Source organism: Tympanuchus pallidicinctus, unplaced genomic scaffold (assembly GCF_026119805.1).
Source record: "Tympanuchus pallidicinctus isolate F22 unplaced genomic scaffold, pur_lepc_1.0 scaffold17, whole genome shotgun sequence".
In the NCBI taxonomy this organism is placed as follows: domain Eukaryota; kingdom Metazoa; phylum Chordata; class Aves; order Galliformes; family Phasianidae; genus Tympanuchus; species Tympanuchus pallidicinctus.
This window is the reverse complement of record NW_026294690.1, coordinates 5,438,204-5,464,139: the sequence shown is the minus strand read 5'-3', so window position 1 is coordinate 5,464,139 and position 25,936 is coordinate 5,438,204. Positions and strand designations below refer to the sequence as shown.

Genomic DNA, 25,936 nt, shown 5'->3' with positions numbered 1-25,936 from the left:
TAACAGAAGTCTGGGACTTCAGAATCCAAGGGGTTAAAAAAAAAAAAATCAGAAGTCCAAACAAAAAAAATCACATTCAAGTTGAAAGAGATTGATATTACCATCTATATCTAAAATGCAGTCATTGTGAGACTATTAACACAATGCACAGTGATTTTAACACCGACTTCTACACTGTATATAGACTGTAAAACACAGAGGTGAGGAGATAGGGGTCAAACTCACCAGGCCAACTGTTAGATCAGGGACAACAGCATCAACTCCTCAGGTTTTTCAACACATTTCACATGTGGCTGACTGAAAAAAATTCTTTTGTACTATAAGCTTTTGGATGTATCTATTCTTAATTAAAGAATTTGAGTGAAAACCGATATCTCATTAGGAAAGATGACCAACCAGCCTTTCTTCAGGAGATGTATTTTATTACACGTTAAGGCAGCAGTTGTGAAACATTCCTTCCTATTATGGGAAGATTTATAGTAAAAAACGCAACTCAAAAAAAGGAAGCAAAACCAAAAAGAAAACCCCAAATGAAAAGAAGTCCCACCTCTTTTCCCATCATCATCTGCTACTATTCAGCTTTCCAGCAGCCAGTTCTGATGGTTGCAAGTACCTGCAGATGTGTCCGTGACAGTGTTTGGTGCACCTTGTCCACTGGTAACAAGATTTGATATGAACCATAATGCACTAAGTTTAAATTCAACTTAACAGTTTAGTCACGTCTAGAACGCAACATGGAATTAGAAAGCAACCATAACACCTTATGATGACCTTATGATTCCTTTAATATTTACAGACGTAACTCCAACTTCACTTGAGAGGCCAACAAGGTAATTGCAAGAGAAGTCCTCCACTGTTGACGAACACTGTACTGCTCATCCTTGAGATATGCTGCAGTTTCAGCTACATTTTAACTGCCAAAAAAAGCACCTTTTTAATGAAGTGTTTCATCCAAAATATTCACAGACAAAATAAGTGAAAAGCAAAGTCGCCAGCATTATTCAACGTTATTTTAATCTTTACTGTGTTAAAGTAAAACAAACAAGTTAACACAAACAGAATATGCACTATTACAGCATTTTAGTTCATAGAAATTTCATTTATAATTTTATAAAAATTATATGAAAGAATACCAACATCTTTCAGTAACACAGACAGTGTAGAAAAAAATAAATCTCCACATTAGTTGTACTCTGACCACCTATAATAAGAAGTTTAAAAGTGCCTTTTAACAATGGTGCGGCAAATCAAGATTAGTGCAATATGCCAAATCTGGTTTAAAGCAGCTATTTATAGCAATTGTGCAAATTCCAACCATTAATAAACATCATACATTTAAAAATGACATACTGAGGTAAGTACTCTAATCAGAATGAAACATTCCTTAAATAGCTTACACACCAATTCTACTACATGGAAAACATCAGAGTCCCTTCACAGAAAGGCTCAAACCTGAACAGAAGACCAGTGAATACCTGGAAGTTAAGAAAGCTCTTGCCAAATATAGAATTTAGTACATTTAAGATCCAATGCTACAAGCAGCAATTAATACATAATGTACCAACAAAAACAAACATTACAGTCAATCACCAATAATTTGCATCTGAATGCACTATTTTGTTCTCCTATCATAGTACCTCCTAGAACCTCCCATATAAGGTTATTACATTAGCTTACTGTAGAAGTTTCACAGTCTTTTATTTCTAAACACAAACAATTTGGTTACCAACTACGACTGTAGCTATGACTATCAGTAATCTTCAAGCAAGTGAAAAACGGTACTAGCTGGAAAAAAATTGAAGTTTACTCTGCAAGGCTTATATATGACAAGTTGGTGATAAAAAGTATTTCATAATTCTACGTGACATTTTCTGCAACAGTTCTCAGAACACTACAATTAGGTTTAATTTTCTAGTAAGTCAGAGTAAACAAACTACAATGCATAGTAACTACTGCCTTTAAATGCAGGCCTCATTTCAAGAGGCAAAAATTACACTTATTGCTGATCCCTTACTGCCCATCTGCATACAAAGCCAAAGACATTTCATATTCTATTTTCAGTGTACTTAAAAGCAGAATCTACGTCACTGTAGTAAACAGGAATAAAATATACATTAACAAATGTTCATTCCGATAGGCTATGGCTTAAAAGCCAAGCAACTGAACTGTTCTCCCTATTATTGCACTTGAGTGTTAAACTGAAAGACTGCACAGAACTGCTGTAACAACCTTTAAAAAAGCAATAAATACTATGCAGTATCTAAGAATAATACCAATAAGTTTAGTACAGATTACTCCAGCCACTGTGTGAACCATACCACCAAATGGGCCTGGGAAAGTCCAACCACACAGTTCTTTGAACACAGTGGACAATCCATAACAATAGGAAGCAATTAAAGCTTTCTACAGTAAGATTATAAACTGAAACAAGGTACTCTTGAGTACATGTAAATTAGCACAGAAGAATTTGTTGCCTTCGCTCTAGACAGCTTCAGTAGTTAAACACAGCTAATCTGCAACTGTGCACTGTCCATACTAGGTTATTTTACAGGCAAGCTCAGTCCTTTGTGAATTTCTTATATTAACCTTGGAAACTTCCTGCTCCTAAAACACCAAATTTAAGGAAAAAAACTTTTAACCATCACTGCAGTGATAAATTGGTTAAGTCTGTTACAGAGTCCCTAATCATCTGTTCTACCTTAGGATTTTCAGCTCCGCTGGTTGCTAGGTCCTTGTCAATAAGCCCCAGGTTGTGCAAGTTGAGGATAGAATCAGCAATAATGCGGGCAGTCCTCTTCTGGTAGCCTCCAGATGTCACCATCAAAATTGGGATTCCACGGCTTCTGGCAGCCTTGAACACGACTTCATCTCTCTTCACAATTCCCTGCATGTTTACAACAGTTAGAAAAAACTGAAGTGGTACAATATGGTATTTTAGTTCTAACAGACTTAGTTGCTGGCTTATGGATTTGCAGTACGGGATGCTTAACAAGTAATTCAGCCTTGTATTTTGTATTGGGAACACAGAATTATTTTAAAAGCCTTGTTACAGACATTACATTATAAGCCTTTAAAAAAAAAAACGACCAACAAAAACAGCAAATCTAAAGTCTTTGTCTTAGTTCTAGAGGACACAACAGACAAAAGTTGCTTACTATAAATTCTTATAAGAATTCTTGCCCATGAGATATTAGGAAGTAAAAAAAAAAAAAAAAAAAAACAACAAAACTGTCCACAAGCAAATGGAAAATTCAAAAATGTAGCTGAAAAATATTTTGCAAAACCATGAAATAGATGTTTTTAGTTTGACACGACTCTGTAAAAGAACAGTGGGTGCAAACACTAACAAATGAAAATCAAGACAGAAAAGTAAAGAATTATATTGGGAACAGATCCTGCAAAGAAGTAACAGAATTACAGAACGAGCTGTACACCTCTGGGGAGCAATCAGCAGAGGCAGAAAATGCTATCCTAAAGGAGAACTGGAAGCAGTCACTACTCATGGGAGCAGAACTGCCTCAGCAAATCCTCCAAAATCTCTAGTGGGTGCTCTGAAAAAACAGACATGGGTTTACTCCCAGCTTCTGCATGTTACTGCAAAAGAACACACAAAAATTGAAGATGACTGAAGCCTACTCCGCTTGCAATTTAGAAACAAGCTAGAGAGAATCCTGCTGCACATCAAACTTTCTGTCTGTAGTGGAAGCCCATTTTGAGTACAGTTAACACTACAGCGAGACTTCAAAACAAAAACAGCATCCACAACTGAAAACTGGACTATTTCGCTTTGAAGAGGCTCAATGTCTTCAGTTTTGGCAGTTCCACTAGGCTAGGATTTCCAGCTTGGTGAAACACATTAATCATTCCTAAGCCAACAAGATCAGAGAAAAGAAACCCTGCCCTCAGTTCAGAAACTTTTCTCCATCAGATGTCTGAAACAGCAGTCACACAAAGAAATGGCACACATTGCCTTTCACCTCTTCTTGTAAAGACGGAGGGAAGGAAAGGTGTAATAATTTTAGTGACATTTTATATAAACAGCACCCAACTGGCTACAACTCACTGTTCTTAACAATTAAGATATGGCAGAAAAAAAATTGAAAAGGCACATCAGTGTCTTTCATTTATCACTTGATGGCAGTCTCCTCTCCAAACCTCTTCCATTTCTCAGAGGAACTTTTACACAGTCATCAAAGGAAAACCTGGAAATTCCAACCAGTTCCCAAATCTTTTTACCCCAGACTCATTAAGGTATCTGGAGGCAATCAGAAAGCAAGAACACACAGCTTGGTGATGGAGACAATGAGGATGAGGAACTGCATCAGAAAGGCAACAGAAACTAACAAGAAACTAGAGCTTTGTGGAAGACTGAGAACTAAAGTGCTGAAAAACAGAACAGACTGAGTGATGGCTCCTTTAGAGGAAGGATTTCAAGAGTTCATAAATCAAGAAAGCATTTTCTTCTTCCTGTATTGAACTGGTAGACAAAGAAAGAAAGACAAGCCTGAAAACAGGACAAGGAACTGCCAGGGAAAGAATTATCAAAAAAGAAGAGGAAATGTGAGAGCTATAGAATTTCATATTTTGAGAAAAACTTATCTGTTATGATATTGAGAAGGTGAAGACCTCTATGCAGGACAAATGAAAATTTAAATCTGAAACTAAGCGAGGGAGAAAAACTAAACTGAACAAGGAAGTGATAGTGCTATAAGAAAGAATGGAGAAAGTGGATAAAAACTCTTCATTTGTTAAGAATAACAAACAGGCTGCACAAGACTGCTAGATATGGGAGACAACAGAGGAGACTTTTAAAATAGACAGAAGTGCTACAGAGGAAATTAAGTGTTAAGATACATACCAAGCACAAGTGACAAAAACATCAAGTGGATTGTATGAGGGGCAAAGGAAACAGACAGAACTAGAGAATGATCATACAGGGAAAAAGCAGTGCAGTGTGATGCATACATCTGTCTGAATGCTATCTGCATGTTCAGTATGGGTATATTTTAGAGAGAAAGTGAATGACATTTAAACAGGCACATGAAGAAACAGTCAGGAAACGAAGAATAAACAAACATACAGTGAGCAATGGAGGCATAGTTATAATGGAAAAATGTTCTGGTTTACTGCGAAGTACATTCCTTACCTCAGCCTCACAAACTGCCACAAGCAATTCACTCTTAGCACCAACTCCAGTATTTGGCAAATAATGAAAATCTCCACATATTTCAGTGTTATACAAACCTGAGGTGAAATAGCAAGTCCTCCCAACGGATCGCCATCCAGAATATCAGTTCCAGCGTTGTAAACAATAATGTCAGGTTTTAATTCATTTAATGCTCCTTCCACATGAGTATGTACTTTCTGAAGGTATTCTGTGTCCTCTGTACCCCACTCTAACTCCACCTTCCGTTTTATGGCACCTGAAATGTTTGTGTTATTGAACAAGTAAATGCAGTGTGTTTTCACAAATTCCTCAGTTAAAGAACATTTTTCAAATACTTGTGTTTGTATCAACTGTAAGCACAGTGACCTTGGAAAAATTCCACTGAGGACAGAATTCAATGCAGGGGAAAAAAAATCTCCCTAAATCACAAATGCAAAACGTTGATGAAAAACAACTTATCTACAGCACTATTCACCAATCTGCAAAGAAAAAGAATAAATGTAAGATGTAAGCTAAGTAAAGCATAATAAAAAGAGAACACCAAACTGCTACTGCAGAGAAAAAGAAATCCACAATATAAACATCACTAAGAAATTAAGATGTTTTACTTTTATTGCGACACTAAAAATTTAACAGAATTTACGTGAATTGCTTTACATATAACAAGATTTAGTTTTGCCCCAAGCATTTTCAATTTAATGTTCTTACCCTGTAATCCTACCAGAAGGAGCAAACATCTATTCTTAATTTAAATCAAATTATTTCAAACACTTATAATAAAGCATTAAAAATAGAAAAGGAGTGTCGGAAAGGTAGTAGAAAGAAATCGAAGGTCATAAAGCCTAGTTTTGCCTGCTTTTAGGCAGTTATGCTTAACTCTAAATCTGATCCAATCAAATTATGTCAGAGTTGTTTCAATATATGACTTCCACCTCAGCATAACCTATGCCTTAACTTAAGGGACTTGGAGCCCTAAATTCTAAGCATGGATTCAGCACAGTGTGCATGAATAAATCTAATACACGATGATGCTTATTGCCTAGTGAGTGCTGAGTACTGTTTTTTTAATGCTTTCCTTGTTCAACATCAGTGAAATAAAGGTATGCTTATGCTTCTCCCCCTGCCTTGTCTAACCAATACCCACAGCTTGCATTCAGTGCAGAAATGAAGGAAGGCACTTCATTCTCAAAGCAAAGTGAAACACTACAGAATCAACACTATTCTGACATGTAGCAGAATCATTCAAAGTAGTATGTTCTATGTGAAGTGAAGAAAAGATAACAGTGTTGCAAGAAAACTTATCAGTAAATGAAAAAGTTATTAAAAAAAAGGCCATTCTTTCACTTTTGGAATATGAACTTCAATTATACTTACGTTTAGCAAATCCATCTCCTGGATAAATAAATCTATTGTACACATCCATGATATATACTCTGTGATCATTCATGAAGTCCCTCTCATGGCCGTTTCCCTGAAGGAAGTTTAGAGTTAGTTCTTTCTAGCACACTCACACAGAACCATAATCTGCAGATTCTAACGTAATCAAGACTATTTAAAACTCCCACGACATCCCTTACTTATGGCCTTGAAGACTATTTTCAGGTATAGAATCTTGTGGGCTTTGACAGTATGAGTCTGAAGACTGCAGGTATTAAAAAAAAAAAATAAATAATCAACACCCTACTATCTCCACGAAGGTAATTACAAGATATTTTTTCTCTTGTATGTGAAATAAGAAGTGAAGATTAGAAGATAATTGCTTCACAAATGCAGTGTGGCCAAGACTGCAGAACAGGTACATTTTTATACAACTGGAAAGATAACTTCCAATACTTAGAAGTCTGCTGCAAGGATACTTACATCCTTGTATAAGAATAAAATATCAGACTGCAGTTTTCCTGATAACTCAAGCCTTGGTGAGATAAGCAGCCACTGGAAACATTACGAACACTAAATAGGCAATGTAATAGTTTAACTTTTTAATGTTTAACACCACAAATTCCCTACAAAGATGTGTCAGGTGAAAAGGTAGATGCTCAAAAGAAAACAGATTCTGAATACTTTCTCCTTCTCCCATCTCTGAATAGTGTTCTTTTATCTCTCATGTAGACTTGTTGCAACTAGTACAGTTACCCTTTCACAGTAATCACCAAGATAATTTCATCTAAATCAATGTATCATAAGGAACCCATTCTCTCACTCTCCATATATTCATTAGAATGATTTAATTTAAACTAGAAACAGAAATCCAGATATGTCCTCAATACTTCAGAAATATAATTTGTGTTCATTTCATAATCTTCCCCAGCAAGTACTTAAACTATATTTCTGTTATGACTTCCCCCACTGGAAACAAAACAAGAAAAACAAACACAGAAACAATAGGCTAAAGCTAGTCAATACAAGCAATAACAGGAATAGGATACTACAATACTTCATATTTCTTTAGGCTAAAACATGGCAATGCCTACTTACTTCTTCAGCACATTTGGTCCAAAGAAACATTACTGATATAAATCTAGGAATACAAGAGCCTCTGGGTAAACCATTTTCCTATAAGCAGTAAAACTCAAACACACCAAGAACTGGGACACTCACAGGATGAGAATGTCTGCACACTCAAAAAGCATCTGCTGAGCTAGTACTCCACACACCTCCTACTTCCCAAGGAAAGAAACAATTACAGAAAGGGGCAATTCAGCATGCTGGCTGAGGTCACAGGCATGACAGCTGAATACAAAAATGCATTCCAAGAAATCTTTTAAAAGAAAAAAAATGAACAAAAATTTAACACTAAACAAAGAAAAAAACAAAACCAAAGGCATCCACACCTTGATGGGAATACCCAGACAGAACGGGAAACACAAAGCATCTTTTTGCTGCATAAGATATGTCTTTGTTTTTTGGCAATTTTAGGATGCCTTAACTTGCAGAAAAGAGAACTGATAGAAGATGGAACACTACTGCAATGGTTTATCCACAAAAATCTTCAATGCTTTAGATGGGATGCAATTTCAGCACATTAGTGCTTTTCTAAAAATACTATTTCCTTCCTTTTAGGATTTATTTTGGAAATCTTCCTAAAGATTAGATTTATTCTCAGCATCCATAGAAATCACTCTACCAGGGAAGAGAGATGCATGATTTACTTCATTAGCTTGAAGTCAATCTTTCTATTATAACACTGAAGGTCAAATTCACCTCCTGAGAAAGCTGCTGCAATGACCATGCAGCTGAACTAGCTGCCATTTCCTTATAAGAGATTTTACTTTCTTCCGAGAACCTGAACTACTTTTCAGACTATTCAATTCAAAAATATTTTTATATCTAACCACATGATGGAGCTGCAACTCAGTTTAATTTTATTGAACGGGCTTAACAGCCCATTGGAACATAAAATAATAAAAACAACTAAAATATTATCAGCTTTTACCACCTATGATTAACTTTGGATCCCATGAGTTAATATTTCATGTTAGTATTACAGAAAGGTGGTCTGTATCACACACTTGTACTTCTAACTAAACGGAACTGAATACAGCAAAATTACTCACCTGGTGAGCATCCAGATCAATAATTGTGGCTTTAGACACCCCTGGTACTCTTTCAAATAGGAACTGGAGGGGTAAACAAACAAACAGTCAGCTAAGAAGCCTTCAGTTAATCTATCACCTAACTTGAAACTTGCACACTGTATTATTGTTTCAGTTTTAACATCATGCATGTCATTTCATTCATCAAATAAAGGGTTGAATTATTTCAAGATTTGTGATTATATAGTAAAAACCTGTATGTATCCATCATATGAAATGCAAAAACCATGCATTTCACAGTCATCTGTGCAGGTATCTACCTACCTGTAGAAGAATTTGGTGAAGAGAGGGAAGACAATTATTTTTACTCATATCCTCTTCCCCCCAGAATGTACCAGGCTCAAAGTAAGATGAAGGACATACCCTAATATACACTAATTTGCTAAACAGACTTTGCAAATAAGGCTTAAGCTCAATGGCACTGAATAACACAGGAGAGCCCAGGATAAGAAGGGTTGTTGTAGTAGTGCTGGATCTGCATAAGCACAGGTGGCAAGTCTCCACATCCCACTCCAGCCAGGCACAGGACAGGTCCAGCTAGGGATTATAAAGCTGACTGTGGCACTGGTGCTGTCGGAGACAGCAGCAGCAGTGACCGTATGTTGGGGCAAAGCGAAGCAAGAGCTGCATAGACCCTGAAATGGTGAGCAGCTTGTTTCCTGAGACATAAATGATAGCACGAGTGAGGCTTAACAGCAGGAAGGGAGAAATACTCCACTGATGGAATCCAGCTCTATAAAACTGACCACAGCAGGGGCTGTATGCATTATAGTCACTTTTTAGGCTAGTAAGAGAATTCATCTGTTACTGCATGTCTACAAATTAAAAATATGCTTTTCTAATTCTTTGGGTCTTACAACTTTGCAAAATTACTATTTTAAAATATATATCATAAAAAATGTAAAGGTTTTGTGTCAACTGCTATCTGCTATAATTTCTCAATCTGTATCTTAATGATAGAGAAAACACAACGCTGTGGATTGCTTTCTGCAAATTACAGTGTACAGAAATTAGGGTGTTCTGTCATTTAGTGTGCTGCAATCATTAGGTCTTTATGCTTTGATTATTACTGATATTTTATAAATATTCTAGTATACATACTAAAATATACTACTATACTATACATGCACCACAGGGCACTTGATAGAAATAAGCTCTAATTGCAGAAAGCCCCTGCTTCAGCCTTTCAACAGCTAAAGAGCACATGTATTCATCCAAATTCAGTGATTATCTTGGACACATTCATATTCTTATTCGTGAATTTGAGCTACTCTGAGGACCGCACAGAGCAGCCTGATTTGAAGAAAAGATTTCTGTCTCTATTTAAGTCTCCATTAGGAGCACCAAAACTCACATGGAATTTGCAGGCTCAAACTGCAAGACTGGGATAATTATCAGTGCAGATACTACAAGACAATCTGCTTTAGCTTGCTTTTTTTTTCCTGCAAGAATATATTAATGCAATTAGAGCAGTTTGCATTTCCATTCATAATTCCGACCCTGTATCTCTTTCCTTCCACTTCACAGGTGCCAATGCACTGCGCTGTGTAACATTAAATATCGCATCATTTTCCTATTCCTACCCATCTCTACAACATTTTATTTCTTCTGATATGAGGTATGTTAGTACTTATGAATTTCTGGAACATTTTTCCATTTGCACAAATAGTAGAAAATACTCTCAAAATGGTATTTCTTACCTTAATAGCCAGTGTGATATCAGCATATGCACAAAATCCTCCACCTTTGTCACTTGAACAATGATGGAAACCACCTCCTAAGCATAAAAAAGTTGGATGGGGTAAAAACAAGATACCAGGGAACTTTTATAATCTTTATCTTTAAACAAACATGCACTTTCTTTATAACAAAAAAAGTGCTTGGCCCTCCCATAAAATTAAAAACTATACTAACCCAAAAGAGTTTAAGAAACCCGCTACAAACATCTAGGCAAGAAATTTAACAACCCTCATTTATACATCAATAAATCACAGGATTTTTTTAAGATGTGCTTAATTTTTAGTACTGGATTTTTATAGATAATACTTTAAAATATCATTTGGTACTAAAGGAGAAAAATGATAGCTTTACATTACACGTGTTATACAGCAAGACTTCCTTCCACTTGGAGCTTATTTAAAACAAAACAAGTTAACTGGAATGTTGCACAAATAACACTATGCAAGATTTATTGACTTCAGAAATATCCAGAAGTATTTGTAAGATAATGGAAAAATCTCAGAATTGACGGGCACCAAAAATGACAAACCATTAGTTCAGTAGCTCACTGGTTTTGCATCACTACTTTGACATGAGGAAGGGTGCAGATTTATATTCTTCATCATTTCTTCAGTCAAGCCTTTTTCAGGAAGAACCACACAGCCAAAAGCAGACCAACTGGTATAGACCAGCTGTACAGCACGTCAACCAAGCTCCTGGTCTGGTGTTACATGTGTACAGCACGGCTAGCAAGATCTATTTAACTTCTGTGTAATTTAAAGGAATATTTTACTGAAATATTTGCACATACTCTGAACACCTTTTTCCTCACTTCATTCTCACTACTACAATCCACACACAGTGTATAAATATCATATCTTTACCTGGTTATCTCCTTCCTATCAACAAATATTTTATCTAGTTATAAAACTGCAGCAAGGATGATAGCATAAGAAAATAAGTACTTTTTTTCCATTTCAAGTTTCTTTTAGTTGAACACAATCCAGTCTCTTTATTATAAACAGCATATACATCATACTGAATGAAAATAATGACTTTAAAAACACACAAAGTATCATTTAATACAAATTTCCATTTGTACTCACCCACATTGATTGCCCAGCCTCTATCAACAGCAAGTTTTCCTGCCTGAAGGAAATGACAATAAGAACTTGATGAGTTAATGAGGCAGCCGCTGAGTGCTGAGTGCTCCCACCCCAAACGCAGCTCTTGGCATTCTAATGCACCCACTGCATTTGCAGATGCTTTACCAATGGAAGTCATTCTGAATCAGATCTCTCAACACAAGCCATACAAAACTATACGCAGTAAAATCAGTAGAAAAAAATATTTGATTTCACATCTGTATTTTACTTTCCTGTAGTTGAGCATATTTTGAACTAACTGGGCTTTGTGGAGATGAACACTGACCCCTAGCAGACAAATGGTAAACTGAAGGTACAAGCATTGGTAGGAATAAAAAGTGAGCAGAAATCTTCCAATACCCTTCCTTCTCATGTAAGAAATAGGAAGAACTTCAGCTCAAAATTCTGAAAATACTGATTAACACAGCTTCAGCTGTGGGTGGGAACAGAAAAATGCCAAGCATTAAGTGTCCTGTTTTGTTTCTTTAAATAATGTAACATGCACAATATAAATGTGACCAATTTTTGCTTTCTGACACCAAATGAAATCTGTGCCTGTTACTCCCCTATGAAATCAAATGACATTGAGGAAATGAAATGTACTGACAGTAGAAAAGATACATGGGGCTAAAGTGATAAAATTTAATTGGAAAAAAAGGTTATTCTGACCAGTAGGATTCAAGGAAGTGTTTAACTGCAAGATTCCTTAAAGCCATATTAATAAGATGCATTTTTATTTTATTAAAAAAGAAAATCACATATAGGATTACACATAAGTATATGCTATATTTTATATTAATGTATTCTATATGTGATAAGATATATAGTACATCATGTCATATATACACATATTTATATTAATGTATTCTATGTGATAAGATATATAGTACATCATGTCATACATACACATACAATCATACACATGATTTTTAAAAAGCAGCCAATCCTCCGCTGAATTAAATAATAAGCCTGAAACAAAACTCAGCATCAAGAGGTACTTTTCACTTTCTTTCATAGTAACTAATACATCCTCTTACATCTCCAGAATGACAAACCAAAATTTGTATTGGAAACAATAAGATAAATCCATCGTGCTTCCAAAGATGAAGGGAACAAAAGGGGATAGAGAAAAGTAACTTGAGTCCCAATATTTTGTTACACACCTTGACATCAAGTACATCTAGGAATCACAGACACAGATTGCTCAAGAATATGTTCTTAATTATACAAAACCCCACTTGGTACTGCCTACAGAAGGCTTATCCCTATTGACAGCATTCCCATATTATGCAAACAGCCAGGAGAAGGTATTTTACTACACACAATTCTGGTTACTGCTGATACAACACTTCTTGAGGAGACTCTCATGGCTCTACTGATCTCTTCTGAGATTAAAGAATTTCCAAAAGTAGCATCAAGATACCACAGAAGTGCAAATGGACACTTAACATTTAACTTTGTGATTTCATCCTTTAAGTTAAAATAATTTTGTTTTCCGAAGTAATTCCCATATAAATTATGCTGTTACAAAACATTACTTACTAAATATACATAGGCATATATTTTTGGCAACTGTGATGCAAATTCTTGTGTAATTTGCATCATGACCATTAAGCTTTGAAATCTAAGTATATAGCATTATAGCTTCCAGGTTTTTTTTTTTTTTTTTTTTTTTTTTTTTTTTTTTTTTTTTTTTTTTTTACAGATCCAGCAGTTAGACAGGATGCACATTTAAAGTACTAAAATACTGAAAGAAAATGCCATTTTTCCTGATCAAGACATTGTAGCTGTTGTACCATTAAAGATACAAATATAACAGAAAAGCTAAGTATTTCATTCTGCTCTTATCTGATCCTAACTAGCTTTCTACTATCATTTCACATAGAAAAAAAGCAAAGAGGACCCAAACGTAGCACTGCCCCAAGTCTGTCTCACATAAGCCCTGTCACGTATTTGGAAAACTTTCATCAAGGCTTTGGGTTGTCTCACATTACTTTCTCAGGTCAGATCCTGACATTCCACATTTTGATAGATAAAAGGCACAGCACCACCTTTTATGCAGTACTCAGAGAAGAGCTCTTCATTATTTTTTAATGTCCTTAACAAATTCTTCATACATTCATGAAGGCACACACTTAAAAATAGGAAATCTCAATTCCAGTGTTAAATTGCTAAGTACCTATATTACTCTTAACAGAAATGGGAAGTTACCTATTTGGCTACTTTTGAAAATGATGTCATTTCTTTGTCATACTATTATGGCTTCGCAATCTTGCTCACTTTAAATATCTAGTGGTTGCAATAAATCCTACATTTATATCTGGTATAAACATACTGAGAGGTTTGCCAACCAGCAGAACAATGTTATTCAATAATTGGCTTCAAATGAATATAAAAGGAGCAATATCTGCTTCTATCCTTTTCACAAGCATCCACTCTAACAGCTTCCTTCAGTAGTAGCTAAAATGTAGCAAAGATCCATTTGTATCATAACACTGAGGATTTCAGATAGGACTTCTTTTTCCATTTATGTAATTGTGACAATTACCCACAAAAAGATTGGTACTGTTACCATCTTATCACAGACAAGGAATGAATAAAGGGAAGAAAGGGTCCCATTAGTTAGTGGTTCACAAACACGAAGGCATATTTTCCTCAGTAAGTCCCTGGCTACAGCTATTAACTGCTTTCTTTCCACATCTTCAACATCTGTCATGGAAGTTTCTCAGGCAAAATTAGATTGTGTGGTGACTTGCACATCTCTCCTCCTCACAGCACTCATTTAACTGACCAGAAAGCAACCCTGTCAAGGTGAAACAGGCTGCATCTCACTTCAGCTGAGCTGCTTATGCAGCATACACAATTGAACAAATGAACTAACTTTCATTAGTCAAATTAGATACAAAGTATTAAAAAAAAAAAAACCACATCATCACATTCATCTTTAAGATATGAGCGCTTCATACGGAAAGTAACCAAACTACAGCCATTTAGTAAATATGTGCTTTCAAGTATCTTCTATTCTATTAATTTCACAACTATCCATTCCTAGAAATTGCTTGTATTTGAACAGTTACAAATTGTGCAGTTTTTGCATTTGCCATAATTCCTGTCACCTCTCGTTCCCTGCACAGGCTGCCCCTTACTACTTCTTTTGCTTCTGCAAATTACAGACAACAAAAATCAGGTTCATCCTTCATCTCTTTATTTGCTAAGTGCCAGACTTTGCTCATGTTTAGGACTGTACACTAACTTGCTTTCCTCAACAGGGCTTTGGGGTTTGAGGCTTTAAGTTACAAACAGCATTACAACTCACAGGTCTGTATAAATACATCACAGCAAATCAAGAACTCCTTACCATTATTGTTCCTCCTGTCTGGGTTCGCAGAGGTTTCAAAACTTTTCTCTGAACAAGGAAGTTGGGAAGAAAGAGGACTGGTGGAATTTCTGTGATCGTAGCCACAACGAAGGACCACTAGGAGGGGGAAAAAAAGTTGTAATTAATGTAGCCTGTCTTAATGATGTCCTTTAGATGTCTCATCAATTACTACTCACTGAGAAGGAACCCATAAGGCCTTAGCAAGATTTTTGGTTTGCTTTTTTTTTTTTTCCCCTCAAGTGAAGGTGACCACAACAATGTCTGCTGGCAACCTCCAAACAGTTTCTTCCTGTTACACTGTTAACAACTGAAAATTTCAATTAATCACCACCACTATTTTTCTCCGTACTTTAATATCCAATGGTACCAAGTCAAGAATTTTTCAGTCAGGCAGTATTTAAGAAAAAAAAAATAAATCTGTTCCTGGGGTTGGGGAAAAGAATCATCAAATGTCTTTCAGCAGAATTAACAGCAACCTACAGTTAATATCTGAAGTACTTCTCACATCAATTCAATAGAATATACCAAGGAGAAAGGAAAAAAACCAAAACCAAACCACTTGGCTAAGATGTTTGAATACCTACATGCACACAGTGCAAATTTTTGCATGGAGAATCAATTAAAGTTTGTTAAGCATATTAAATACTTCTAAAACACGTTTTGAGGAAACATTTTGTTAAAAAGTCGTATCATCAAGAACGTGACTTGAAGGTTAGAACAAATATTTGCAGTATGTAAATGCTTTCAATGGAAAAATGCCAACAAACAAAAGATTACTTCAGAGAACTAATGACATTGCTACCAGGGATGAAACTCCTAAATATACTTCACAGCCAATGTCACAAGCAAGTTTGTACCTTTTCAATCAATACTAAGACATTCAAGTCCTGAGAACTGGAAGCTTCAAAGCCTGTACAAATATTTCATATGGATCCTGTTTTCTTCAACATTAACAAATATAAGCAGACCGCATTCTGCAGGCTAGCTGCTGGTCAGCAAAGACAGGATACACAACTGGCCAATTTTGATGAAAAACAATTAAATGCCAACATCAGGGTATTCTGGTACTCAGTAAGTTACTGTGACTTCATAGATATCACTCTAACTGGTGAGTACTATTTGTGTTTTGGTTTTGGGGAGGCACTGGCATTAGCATCATGTGCACAGGCACTGCTTTCAACAATTCATTATTGTATTACTCTAAGTCAACATACAAATACACATATTGTTATTCACTAATTATAGCATCTGCTCTCAGTCACTAAGAAGGCACTTTATTTTCTAATAACTTGAAAAAATCCTTCTGCAAGATATTTTAGCTTTAAAATAAGCACAATGTAGCAAACTAGATTAAATCTCAGCATTCTGCAATGGAATTGCAAGGGATTACAATTGCATAAAGTATGTTTTTCTCATATCAAATGACAAGCTTGCCATAAAATTTAAACACTTAAACACTCAATCTTAAAACAAACAAATAATAACAATCCCAGTGGGAAGAAGCAGGAATAATAAGGACTCAAATTGACAAGTATTTTCCTGCAGGTTTTCAAGTGATTGCAAGCAATCCATACGTAGTGCAGGCAAGCAAGAAGTAAAGCTTCCTATTCAAAGTTAAGGATATTTACAAGAACAGCTCCCAGTCCAAAGACATTCACTGTCTGGGATTTAGTCTTTGGCCATAAGGAAAGTGTTGGGATTCAAGAATACAGCTGCTGACATTGATGGTTCTCAAAACAAACTACACTGCAGAATGTAAGAAATACATTGCCTCAAACCATGGGCATTCTTGCTTGTTTCTTCATCTTGCTAATTTTGCTTTCCAACATTATCCAGAATAAATTCTCAGAACAGTTATATATACACTTGCAAAGGGACTTGAAAGAAATTGGTTTTCAATAATTATGCATCTTATGTCATAAAAATTAGAAATGATTTTGAACAGATAAGGACATCAATTTTGCTTTGCATGCTGTCAGTTACCTTCAATAATGTAAATTTTCACACTAGTGATTATTAGCTTCCTTTGATACAGAACCAACTCTTCAAACATTAATTTTAAAAGTCACTCCTTTTTGCTTTCAAATCGTACATATTATAGAGGAATAGGAGATGCTGTTTCTTTTGGTAGATATTTGCTCTCACTTAGCCATCAGTTTACCGATTCCCTACTAATGTTCTAGTAAATATGTAATTATACAACCAATTAAAACTGGGCCTGCATTCAGGAAGAAGTAAAAACCACACAAACACTATTCAATGTTACTTCACTTACTCTTCTCAACTATCAACTCAGTTTAACTTATTTTCTTTATTTTTTAATTATTAGTGATTATTTTCTTCCCTGTGCTTCAGATAAGCAGTTCTGTGTACAAATTTAGGACTCAAAAATCATTCATTTTTCTTAAAAGAAGTCAGGTTAACCCTTCACTGCTTCAACAATTTTCCTTCAACTCCTCCTCCTCCCAAAATAAGGACTAAGTCAGCATCACTCAGCCAAACTTTATGTAATAGCCTAAGTGAAACGTGATACACCCCAAAACTAAACAAATTTAAGAGTTTTTAACTGTCCCTGTTTAAACTCAGTCTCCATATTTTACAGTAAGGTTCTACAAGAATATCCCTCTAAATGTTCAATTAGCATCAATGTGTATACTCCCTAACTCTAAAATCCTCCATTCTTAAGAATGATAAAAAAACTTCCAAGTTGGAATATGTGGCATTAACTATTCAAGCACTAAAAATTAGCATGCAAATTACTAGGAAGATAAAGCTGAGACAGTAGTTTTATGTTGATCATTCCGGACAAAAAACCCACACACAACCAAAACCATCCTCTGATGCATTGCCTTTCATGTTACACATTCACTGCATCCCAGTAATTCAAAACAACCAATAACACGTCATTAAAAGCACTGTTTTGTAAAACTTTTAAAACAAAATTTAAAACTATGTTTGAATCTTTTCCAAGTTGTGGAGCAGCTCTCAGTTTCATGGGAGAATTCACAGATCCAACACCAAGCACCTAACAAGACTTTAATTCAGAAGCTTGCTGGGGACAATATTGTTTGTGTCACCTTTAAAGGAAGTATGGATAGTAGGAAGTAGGAAGTAAGGATAAAGGACAGTAATAAGATACTGCACTGGTGATAACCGCACTGGTGATACCTTACGGTGTCCAGGGACTACTCCACAGAAAGGCAAGCTGCCAAACCTCACCATTTTTGTGTATCACTCTCCCAACTGAAGAGTTAGATGTTGAAAAGAAACAACTCACTGTACACCAAATGTTACTTTCTCCTTTTAAGAAGCCTAATTGTTGTTTTAGCTGCAAAGAATGCTCTACTGAGCCTGCAGATCAGTGGACATACTGAAACTTGTCAAATACTGCTCCCTCTAACCAAGCCCTCCTGTACAGCGTTTTATCCAAACATATTCAGTTACCAGCTACCATTATGTTCAAAACAACACAGGCTGAACTGTTTTACAAGGCTGCCTCTACAGCTTCCATTCCTGAGCACACTGCCAGCACCCAGGTGACAAACAGACACGCACTTCTTGTCCCAGAGCAGATTCACTCAGATGACAGGGTGAGAGTCAAAGCACACAAGCACTTGAGCACTAGAAAACACTCACTGTGATCAGAAGGTCAGAGCCCAGCAGGCTCATGCAAAATTTTTTCTGAAGGACTGATGTACTTCTTCAAAAAGTGACACAATTGTCCTTGATGTTACATATTGATCTTGTACAAAACCAGACTTCCAAACAATTTTATTTGCTCTTGATTTGTTTTACTTTTCACTACATGTAAATATTCACAATTCTAAGAAAATGATTTTTTCTTAAAAATACCTACATCATTTGCAAATACATAAAAGCAGATTAAAACATGTGAGTTTGCTTGACTGATTACCTGCTTCAGATCTGTTCCAGAAAAACATGTCTTGCATTTGGCTGACAACAAACACTGTCCATGTCATTTGCATTTCAGTATTCAGTCACATCCTAAAACTCCTGATAGATCAAAAAGTTTCAAGTATAAGACCTACAAGTTCTAAACACAGGTTTAACCTCATTGCCTAATCCCTTCCACAAATCAGGACACTGATATACGTTAAATCCATTATTTTACCTAGCACTGGAACAAGAGGATGAGCAGGGAAGCACAACAAGCTGATTATCCAAAGTCTCATCACTACCTTACGGATCTAGGTTCATGAAATAGTACTGAGGGAGAAGTAACCTCAATTCAAAATACCACATTTTGTTGTAAGGATTGTTCATGTTATCTTAAGCAGGCAAGCAGGGACACTCTTTCTCCTAAGGCAGAACTGACTGACAGTATTCTCTGATCTACTTCGCACTTAACATTTTGTTTCTCTACAATCAACTCTCAGCCCATTCCTAGGACAGCTTCTTCAGCTGCAACTGAGATATCACACACCATCCCGCCCTTGCAAGTGTTTCATGTTGAAATTTTAAACGAGGAGTACTCCAATGATTCATTATTTTAAGAGACCCAGATGCTCCCACAATGCAAGCATCTTTGTAATCTTCAGAAGTGCTAACATGAAATTATATCATTTTATTGGTAAATCTGTATTTGTCTGTATTAAAAAAATAGCAGTGGACTTTACGTAAGGCAGCAAACAGGGAACCCTGGGCCATTTCATGTAAACAAAAAATAACGTTGCTAGATAAGTGAACACTTTGCTGCTTAGTAGGAGTTCGGTGACAAGACCAATATGCTATCCTCTAATTGCTACAGTTGTAGGAACTACGGTCTCAAATAAAGGGGAACAAGAGAGAATTAAGATCATCTGAAAGTACAAGACAGCATTGGTTTTGAACCCCAGGAAACAAGTTATCAGCCAATTTTCAGTGAAGAGATCCTACAGGTACTAAAAACACTATGTATTTCAAACTGAGCTACGCACATTACACTGCTTCAAAGAGGTGACTCAGTAAAAAGAGGTGGGTGTTTCATTGAAATTAAAAGCTCAATATCAAGAATAGCAGCAATAAGATCAAATCTAATGATGTATGAAATTACAAATAACTTCATAGCTATGAATGAAGAGGCCTAAGTGAACACTGCAAAGGAATAAAGCAAAAAAAGTCAGACAAATCAAAGATTGTTTACACAGAAAAAAACCATCAACATTTCAGAAATAACAATACAAGTGATTTTACACCGTAGGCAGGCAAAGATGACTCAAAGTAACTTATTCTGAATAACAAAATGTAAGATTATTTTTGTAGCAATTGGACAGATCAACACAATGGGAAAGGCATTACAACAGACACGTGATGATAGAAGGACCAGCATGATAGAAAGGTGCTATAAAGGAAGGGAAGAAGATTGCTCACCTGTACCAGAAGATTCCAGGTTCACAGGGGAAAGCTCCACCAAGGAGGGATCTCCAGGAAGAGATCCTTCCCCAGTGGGGGTCAGCCTTTCTATGAGGTCTAAGAGAGGTGCAGTCAGGCTCCACCCCTTTCTGTCACAGCTGAATTGCCTTCACCTGTGCTCCCAGGGCTGACCGGCTCCTTTCCCCAGGTACTCAATCAGTGGTTTAGGCCAGGACTCAACAGTTCTCAGACAATTTTTACAACAAATCTCTTCCCTCCAGTAGAGAGCTGCCAAATAAAAGCAATCTTAACTGATACTACTCAATTCCTTTCGTGGATGACTGTATTTTCAAAACTGAAGATCTCTTATGTTTTAGAGTTGAAGCATTCATTTGTTAAACTTGCATTTATGTAGAAACAGCCAATGAATGCTCTTTGTTCTTTGTGAATATACAACCCTGTATGAGCTGCTACTGCAAGTGTTCTTACACACACAGCATACAAGATTATGCCCTTTGTTGACCTTTCAACTCTCTCTGTACTCCACTAATAGAGGTAGTCTTTAGGTACAACTCCATTTCTTTCTTCCCTACCCCTCAGGCTGATGATAGAATTCCTGCAGGGATGCTCTTCTAAGATTATATAAGCTTCAAATCCATACAGCAAACTTTACATTAAAGAAAAAATATTGCATAACAATCAATTTCAGGGTTCTTCTACACATTTTCAATTTCAGAACCATACTTCATTAGACTAAAACAAAGCACATTTAAGACCAAAGCCTTGGCAGCAAGGAAAATATTATTTATTATTATTTATTATATTATTCATCTCAAACATTATTATTTTCCTTATGTTCATTAAACTTCACTGAAACATGGCTATGTAAGATGGTAGACTCTCTCTCCCATCCCTCTCCTACACTTTGGCTTGTCTAATATTTTCATTATTCTCTCTCAGTATTCACAATGACAACGCTGAATTCAAAATTTGTCACTGCTTTGTAAAAGTTCATTCTGTATTGAATCAAGTGGGCTATCTGCTGCACTTGGTACTAATTCTAGACACTTTGTTTGAAAAGCATATTAGTTTAAGTACACACCTTCAACTTATTAAGGTAGCGCCTTGTGTGAACAACCAAAAGATCTTCATCTGTAGCCTCCCGTGCTTGCACAATCAAGTCATCTCCAATTAGTTTTTCTTCTGAAACAACAGGAGAAAAATTATAACTGTCATTGTATGCCATATAGCATTCCCATATTCCACCTGGTCAAAGAAACTGCTTTGAGCTTAATTCCTACATCTGTTACAGAAATCACTGCAACCATTGTTGCTTACTTGCAAGTTTTGCAAATACATACTCTCTATACAAGCTCTTAAAGAGAAGTTATCAATTTTTTTTTCAGATAGTTTTCATAGTGTATTCATGGTAACCTCACATTTCAACTAAAAGAAAAAATAGGTATCAACTGAGGATGGACAGGCAAGAAAGCTTACAAGGCTCCTTATAGCCTAAGATTTGATATGCTTGGGAACTCTCAGTGTTCATACCATCAGATATTCCTTTAATATGATTTTTTTGTAAATCTAGTTGATAATAGTATCAAAGCTCTAAATTCAAATGGTACACACAAAATCAAGACTAAAAACAACTCAATTACTTGGATGTTTATGGACGTGAAAACTTACTGTTAATTCTGATATTTCTGTCACGTCCTTACTTCATTTAATTTCAAGAAATACCAATAAACAGCCATTAATAATTCTTTCCTTCAGAGACAGTTCATTTTAAAACTGCTTTTAAAGGAGTAACTCACAAAGTATCACTCCAAGATTTCTGTATGCCAACAGTGTGAATGTTTATATCTGGATATACTTGCCAGAAAGTTCCAGTCTGTGTTGACTAAAAAAGTCAAATAGTGAAGAAAAACAATGTTGCTTTGCACAGGATCACTACAAATAACAAATACCAGGCACCAACGCTGATTTTCCCAGACAAGTTTTAATACTTAATTGCTGCAGGGCTGCAGATTTCCAAGATCAGACCTTTTCTTCAATTTTAAACTTGGCGGGAGGGAAGAACTCAAATGGAAAAGATTTTGTTCTTAGTGTTATACGAGCACAGCACCTGCAATAATATTTATTTTGGCAAGCTTACATTTCCCTGGACTGCACTTGAGAAGCATTTCATTCACTCACGTCAGACATAAAGCCAACATGCTAACAGCTCCATTCTTGAAGAAAGTAAGCGTATGAGGATTTTCACTGTGATTTTTCTAGAAGATAATAGGAAACAGCACAAATCAGGTGTTCCCAGGAGTTGCTACAGAGCCAGAGAAAAACAGGAATGTCATAAGGTACTCTGTGGCTTTTTTCTTTTATGGTGAAATGAGGGTGAAATATTTGGGAAAACTGTTTTTCTGAGAAAGACGAGAGTGAAAAGTAGACATTTCACACAGAAAAGAACTGGGAAAAAAAAAAAGACTACACAGGGAAGGAGAAAAGAAAGGCAAAGGTTCTGAATAAGAAAAGTCATGAAATCCAAGACTCTGATAGTAAAGATCATTAGAGGTCAGATCCAAAACACTGCTAATAAATAGTGTTTTAAGTCATGTAACCCAGTTAAACGAATACAAAGGAGCCTAAAGTAGGAAGGGCAACATTTTACTGAGAAAGATCATCAGCTGAAGAAGTCATTAGGTCCACATGAGCCGCAAAGGCCTGCCTCTTGGACAGCCTTCGTTTTGGCAAGGGTTTGTTTGCTTGTTTGTTTTCCCCCTTCCAACTTAATGAGAAAACTCAAGTTTCAGATAAAGGCTTTAAAGGCTCTGACCCTAATCTTAGTCCTTACGCTTGCATTTCCTTGAGGTATTTGTCTACATTTTTTAAGTTATTTAAGAAGCAATAATGAGCATCAACACAAAGTTCTTCTTGCCACCAGCGGGATTTCAAAGCTCCCCCAGAGATATTATCAAAGTAGTATCATGAGGTTGACAAAGATTTAGATAGGTTGCACTGGTATTTCACACTGAAGAGTGCCATTTGCCAGCAGACTGCCTGCACTCTCACGAGCAACTACGTTACAGCCTGCAGCAAGGCAGTCATCAACTGCCTGGTTTCCCAAGCCAGACAGACTGTCTCCTTCCTTATTACACCACATGTAAAAGCATTGGAAGCACATTGGCTACAGAAAAGTGTACATGGTACTTCCAAAATGCACTGTAAGCTTGCAGTTAATGCAGGAGGGATTTTCCACTTGTTGCCAGAAACCTGAAGTCTGCATTTCATTTCAGATCCAGGCATAGTCCTCAAAAAGAAAGAAACTGGAATTGCAAACAGCATCTTCAAGAAAAAACTTAACGGAAATATTCTCACACATTTGTACATACACTGCAAGAAAAGGCAAAATCATCACAACTCTGTTGAACATCAAAAATTGGCACTGTGCTATGCACATATGGCACCTGACTCAGGCTATGCTTCAAGTCAAGACCCTGGTGCCCACCCACTTCAGAGGTGAAAATAGTTCTCATCCTACACGCACCCTTCTTGAAAAGGTCAAACAACAAAATTCTGCACAGTTCACACTTGTCTTCAAACCCCAAAGCCTAGAAATATTTTAAGATTGTCTAACACACTGCTATGCTCATGTTTCTCCTTAATCCTTTTTACTCAGCCTTGTAAAGTTCTAGGCCAGAGTGAAATTCACCAAGCTGGTTACTCTGACTAGCATTATTCATGCCACTGAGAAGAGCAAGTTTAATGAGCTTGAATTTTCAATCACATTTCACGAGTTTCACCCTGCACAGGCACCATGACTGAGACAATTCTGAGCTTTGTTCAGTGGAGCGAGCAAGAACCGACATTTCCAAAGGACTGTGAAATAAACCTTTGTATTAAAAAGCCCTGGTGTAGGAGGCTTGCTCTAACGATTTCATCCGTTTAATGTGCAACATCTTCAAAAAAGTACAATACAGCATTCAACCCACCTCACAAATTCTGCCATCAGTTTAACTTCTTTAGATTTAAGTCTGCAACTATTTAAACATATTAAAGCACTTCAATGATTAAAGTGCACAGCTAAGATCTATACGAGGAGCAATAATGACATACAGTCATTATCACACTGGCAGTTATTAGCACAAGTCTGCATTAATAACATTGGTTCATTCAAATGTTGTTGGTCTAAGTGGTTTGTTTGTTTGAGTTTTTTTGTTTGTTTGTTTTTTACCTTTCAAGAAGTTGATTACTTTTCCCCATTTCCCTGCATCAAATGGATGTAGTTTCTCCAGTCCCATGAAGGTGATGTTGTAGTCTGGAGAATACACGATAGGCCAGCAAGTTGGTGGAACACCTTCATATAACTCAGTTCTGTGAGGCCTTGAAAAGCAAAAGCCAAACTAATTACCATTTTTAGCCAATTGCTTATGCATCTAAATATTTTTTCACTGAATTCCCAAGCTACAAGTTCTTAGCAATCACAGCTTAACATCAGGAATAGCTCCTGAGGATGCCATTCCCCATAGTTACAGATAGGAGCACCTGTTCACTGCTTTGCGGTTCTTTATACACAACTCACTTCCCAGCAGCACAGTCAAGACACTCAAAAAAAAAACAGTGAGGAAAAAGAAAGAAAGGACTAAAGAATGTACTGCCTGTGAATTATGCATACATAGTTCACTGCCGACATGAATTAATGGACACATTTGCTTCTCTCTGACAGCCTTCCATGTTCATCACGCTCTGCCTTACAACATAACTTCAACCAGAGACGTTTCCAGGCTCACGTGCAAACACAGCGAGCTTTCAGACAGGACACACGCGCAGTCAGACCCGGTGCTCCCACCCCAACAGCTCCCTGCAGCACAGCGTTCACCTGAGAGAGAAACGGCCCGGACTGCAGGAGCCGCCAGGTGCCGGCTCGCGGCTCCGCCCCTCCCGCCGCCAGGCCCCAAAGCCGAGCAGGCCTCCGCCAGGCCCGCGCGCAGCCCACCCCTCAGAGTCGCCCGCCGCCGGCACAGCCCTGCCACGGCGCCGGCTTCGGCCCGCCCGCAGCCCCCGCCCGTACTCACATCCCCGCGCCGGGCCGGGGCGCGCCACGAGGCCGCGCAGGGGAAGGGTCGCCCCGCGGCCCGGCACAGCCAGCCCCGGGCCCCGCCCGCGCGGGCGGAGACAAAGAGGGGCCGGGCCCGGGAGGGCGGGGCGGCGGGCGGCTTCGGGGCGGCGTGCTGGGCCTTCCCTCCTGCCTGAACGTGCAGACTGCATTTCTTATGCAATTGTACGGCTACATCGGCGGCACCGTCACGAGAAACTGCCCATCCATAGCGGCAGTATCCGTCAAGCAGCACACAAAGCACAGCAGCGCTCGGGAGGCGCACGGCGCCTGTGTGAAAGCTGCAGACAAATATCTCGCCTTTCTAAATCTGCCTGCCCCCTTCGGCTGGCCTTCATTTTGATGGATGCCTGCATGTCACCTCAGCACTTATGGAGCAGCAGGAGACCGTCATCCCAGCAAAACATTCCATCCCTTTGACATTATCTTTTAATTAACTTCGCTCCAGCCCTTTGTGCATGTGCCTCA

The 25,936-nt window shown here is 37.3% G+C and overlaps 1 protein-coding gene across 2 annotated transcripts; it reads right to left on the bottom strand.

The window, feature by feature from the left end:
• Positions 1 to 995: 995 nt before the first annotated feature.
• Positions 996 to 25,537, bottom strand: HDAC11 (histone deacetylase 11). 2 transcript variants are annotated; one of them, XM_052679278.1, is made up of 10 exons: positions 25,428 to 25,537; positions 24,587 to 24,735; positions 21,458 to 21,558; positions 14,983 to 15,099; positions 11,586 to 11,628; positions 10,461 to 10,537; positions 8,722 to 8,784; positions 6,542 to 6,638; positions 5,245 to 5,423; positions 996 to 2,884 (listed from the first exon to the last, which is right to left on the bottom strand). In XM_052679278.1, coding segments are annotated over exons 1-10 (1,071 nt in total). In that variant the 5' UTR covers positions 25,430 to 25,537; the 3' UTR covers positions 996 to 2,641. The 2 variants fall into 2 exon arrangements, with proteins under 2 accessions (XP_052535238.1, XP_052535237.1); XM_052679277.1 differs by lacking the exon at positions 25,428 to 25,537 and adding an exon at positions 25,028 to 25,167.
• Positions 25,538 to 25,936: the final 399 nt, after the last annotated feature.

Bases quoted from the DNA above. Each gene is read 5' to 3' on its own strand.
- HDAC11 (XM_052679278.1), bottom strand. The intron at 11,629-14,982 runs GTAAGGAGTTCT...CATTTCCTTCAG, and splicing joins AGACAGGAGGAACAATAATG to GCAGGAAAACTTGCTGTTGA. The intron at 5,424-6,541 runs GTAAGTATAATT...CAAACATTTCAG, and splicing joins AGGAGATGGATTTGCTAAAC to GTGCCATAAAACGGAAGGTG.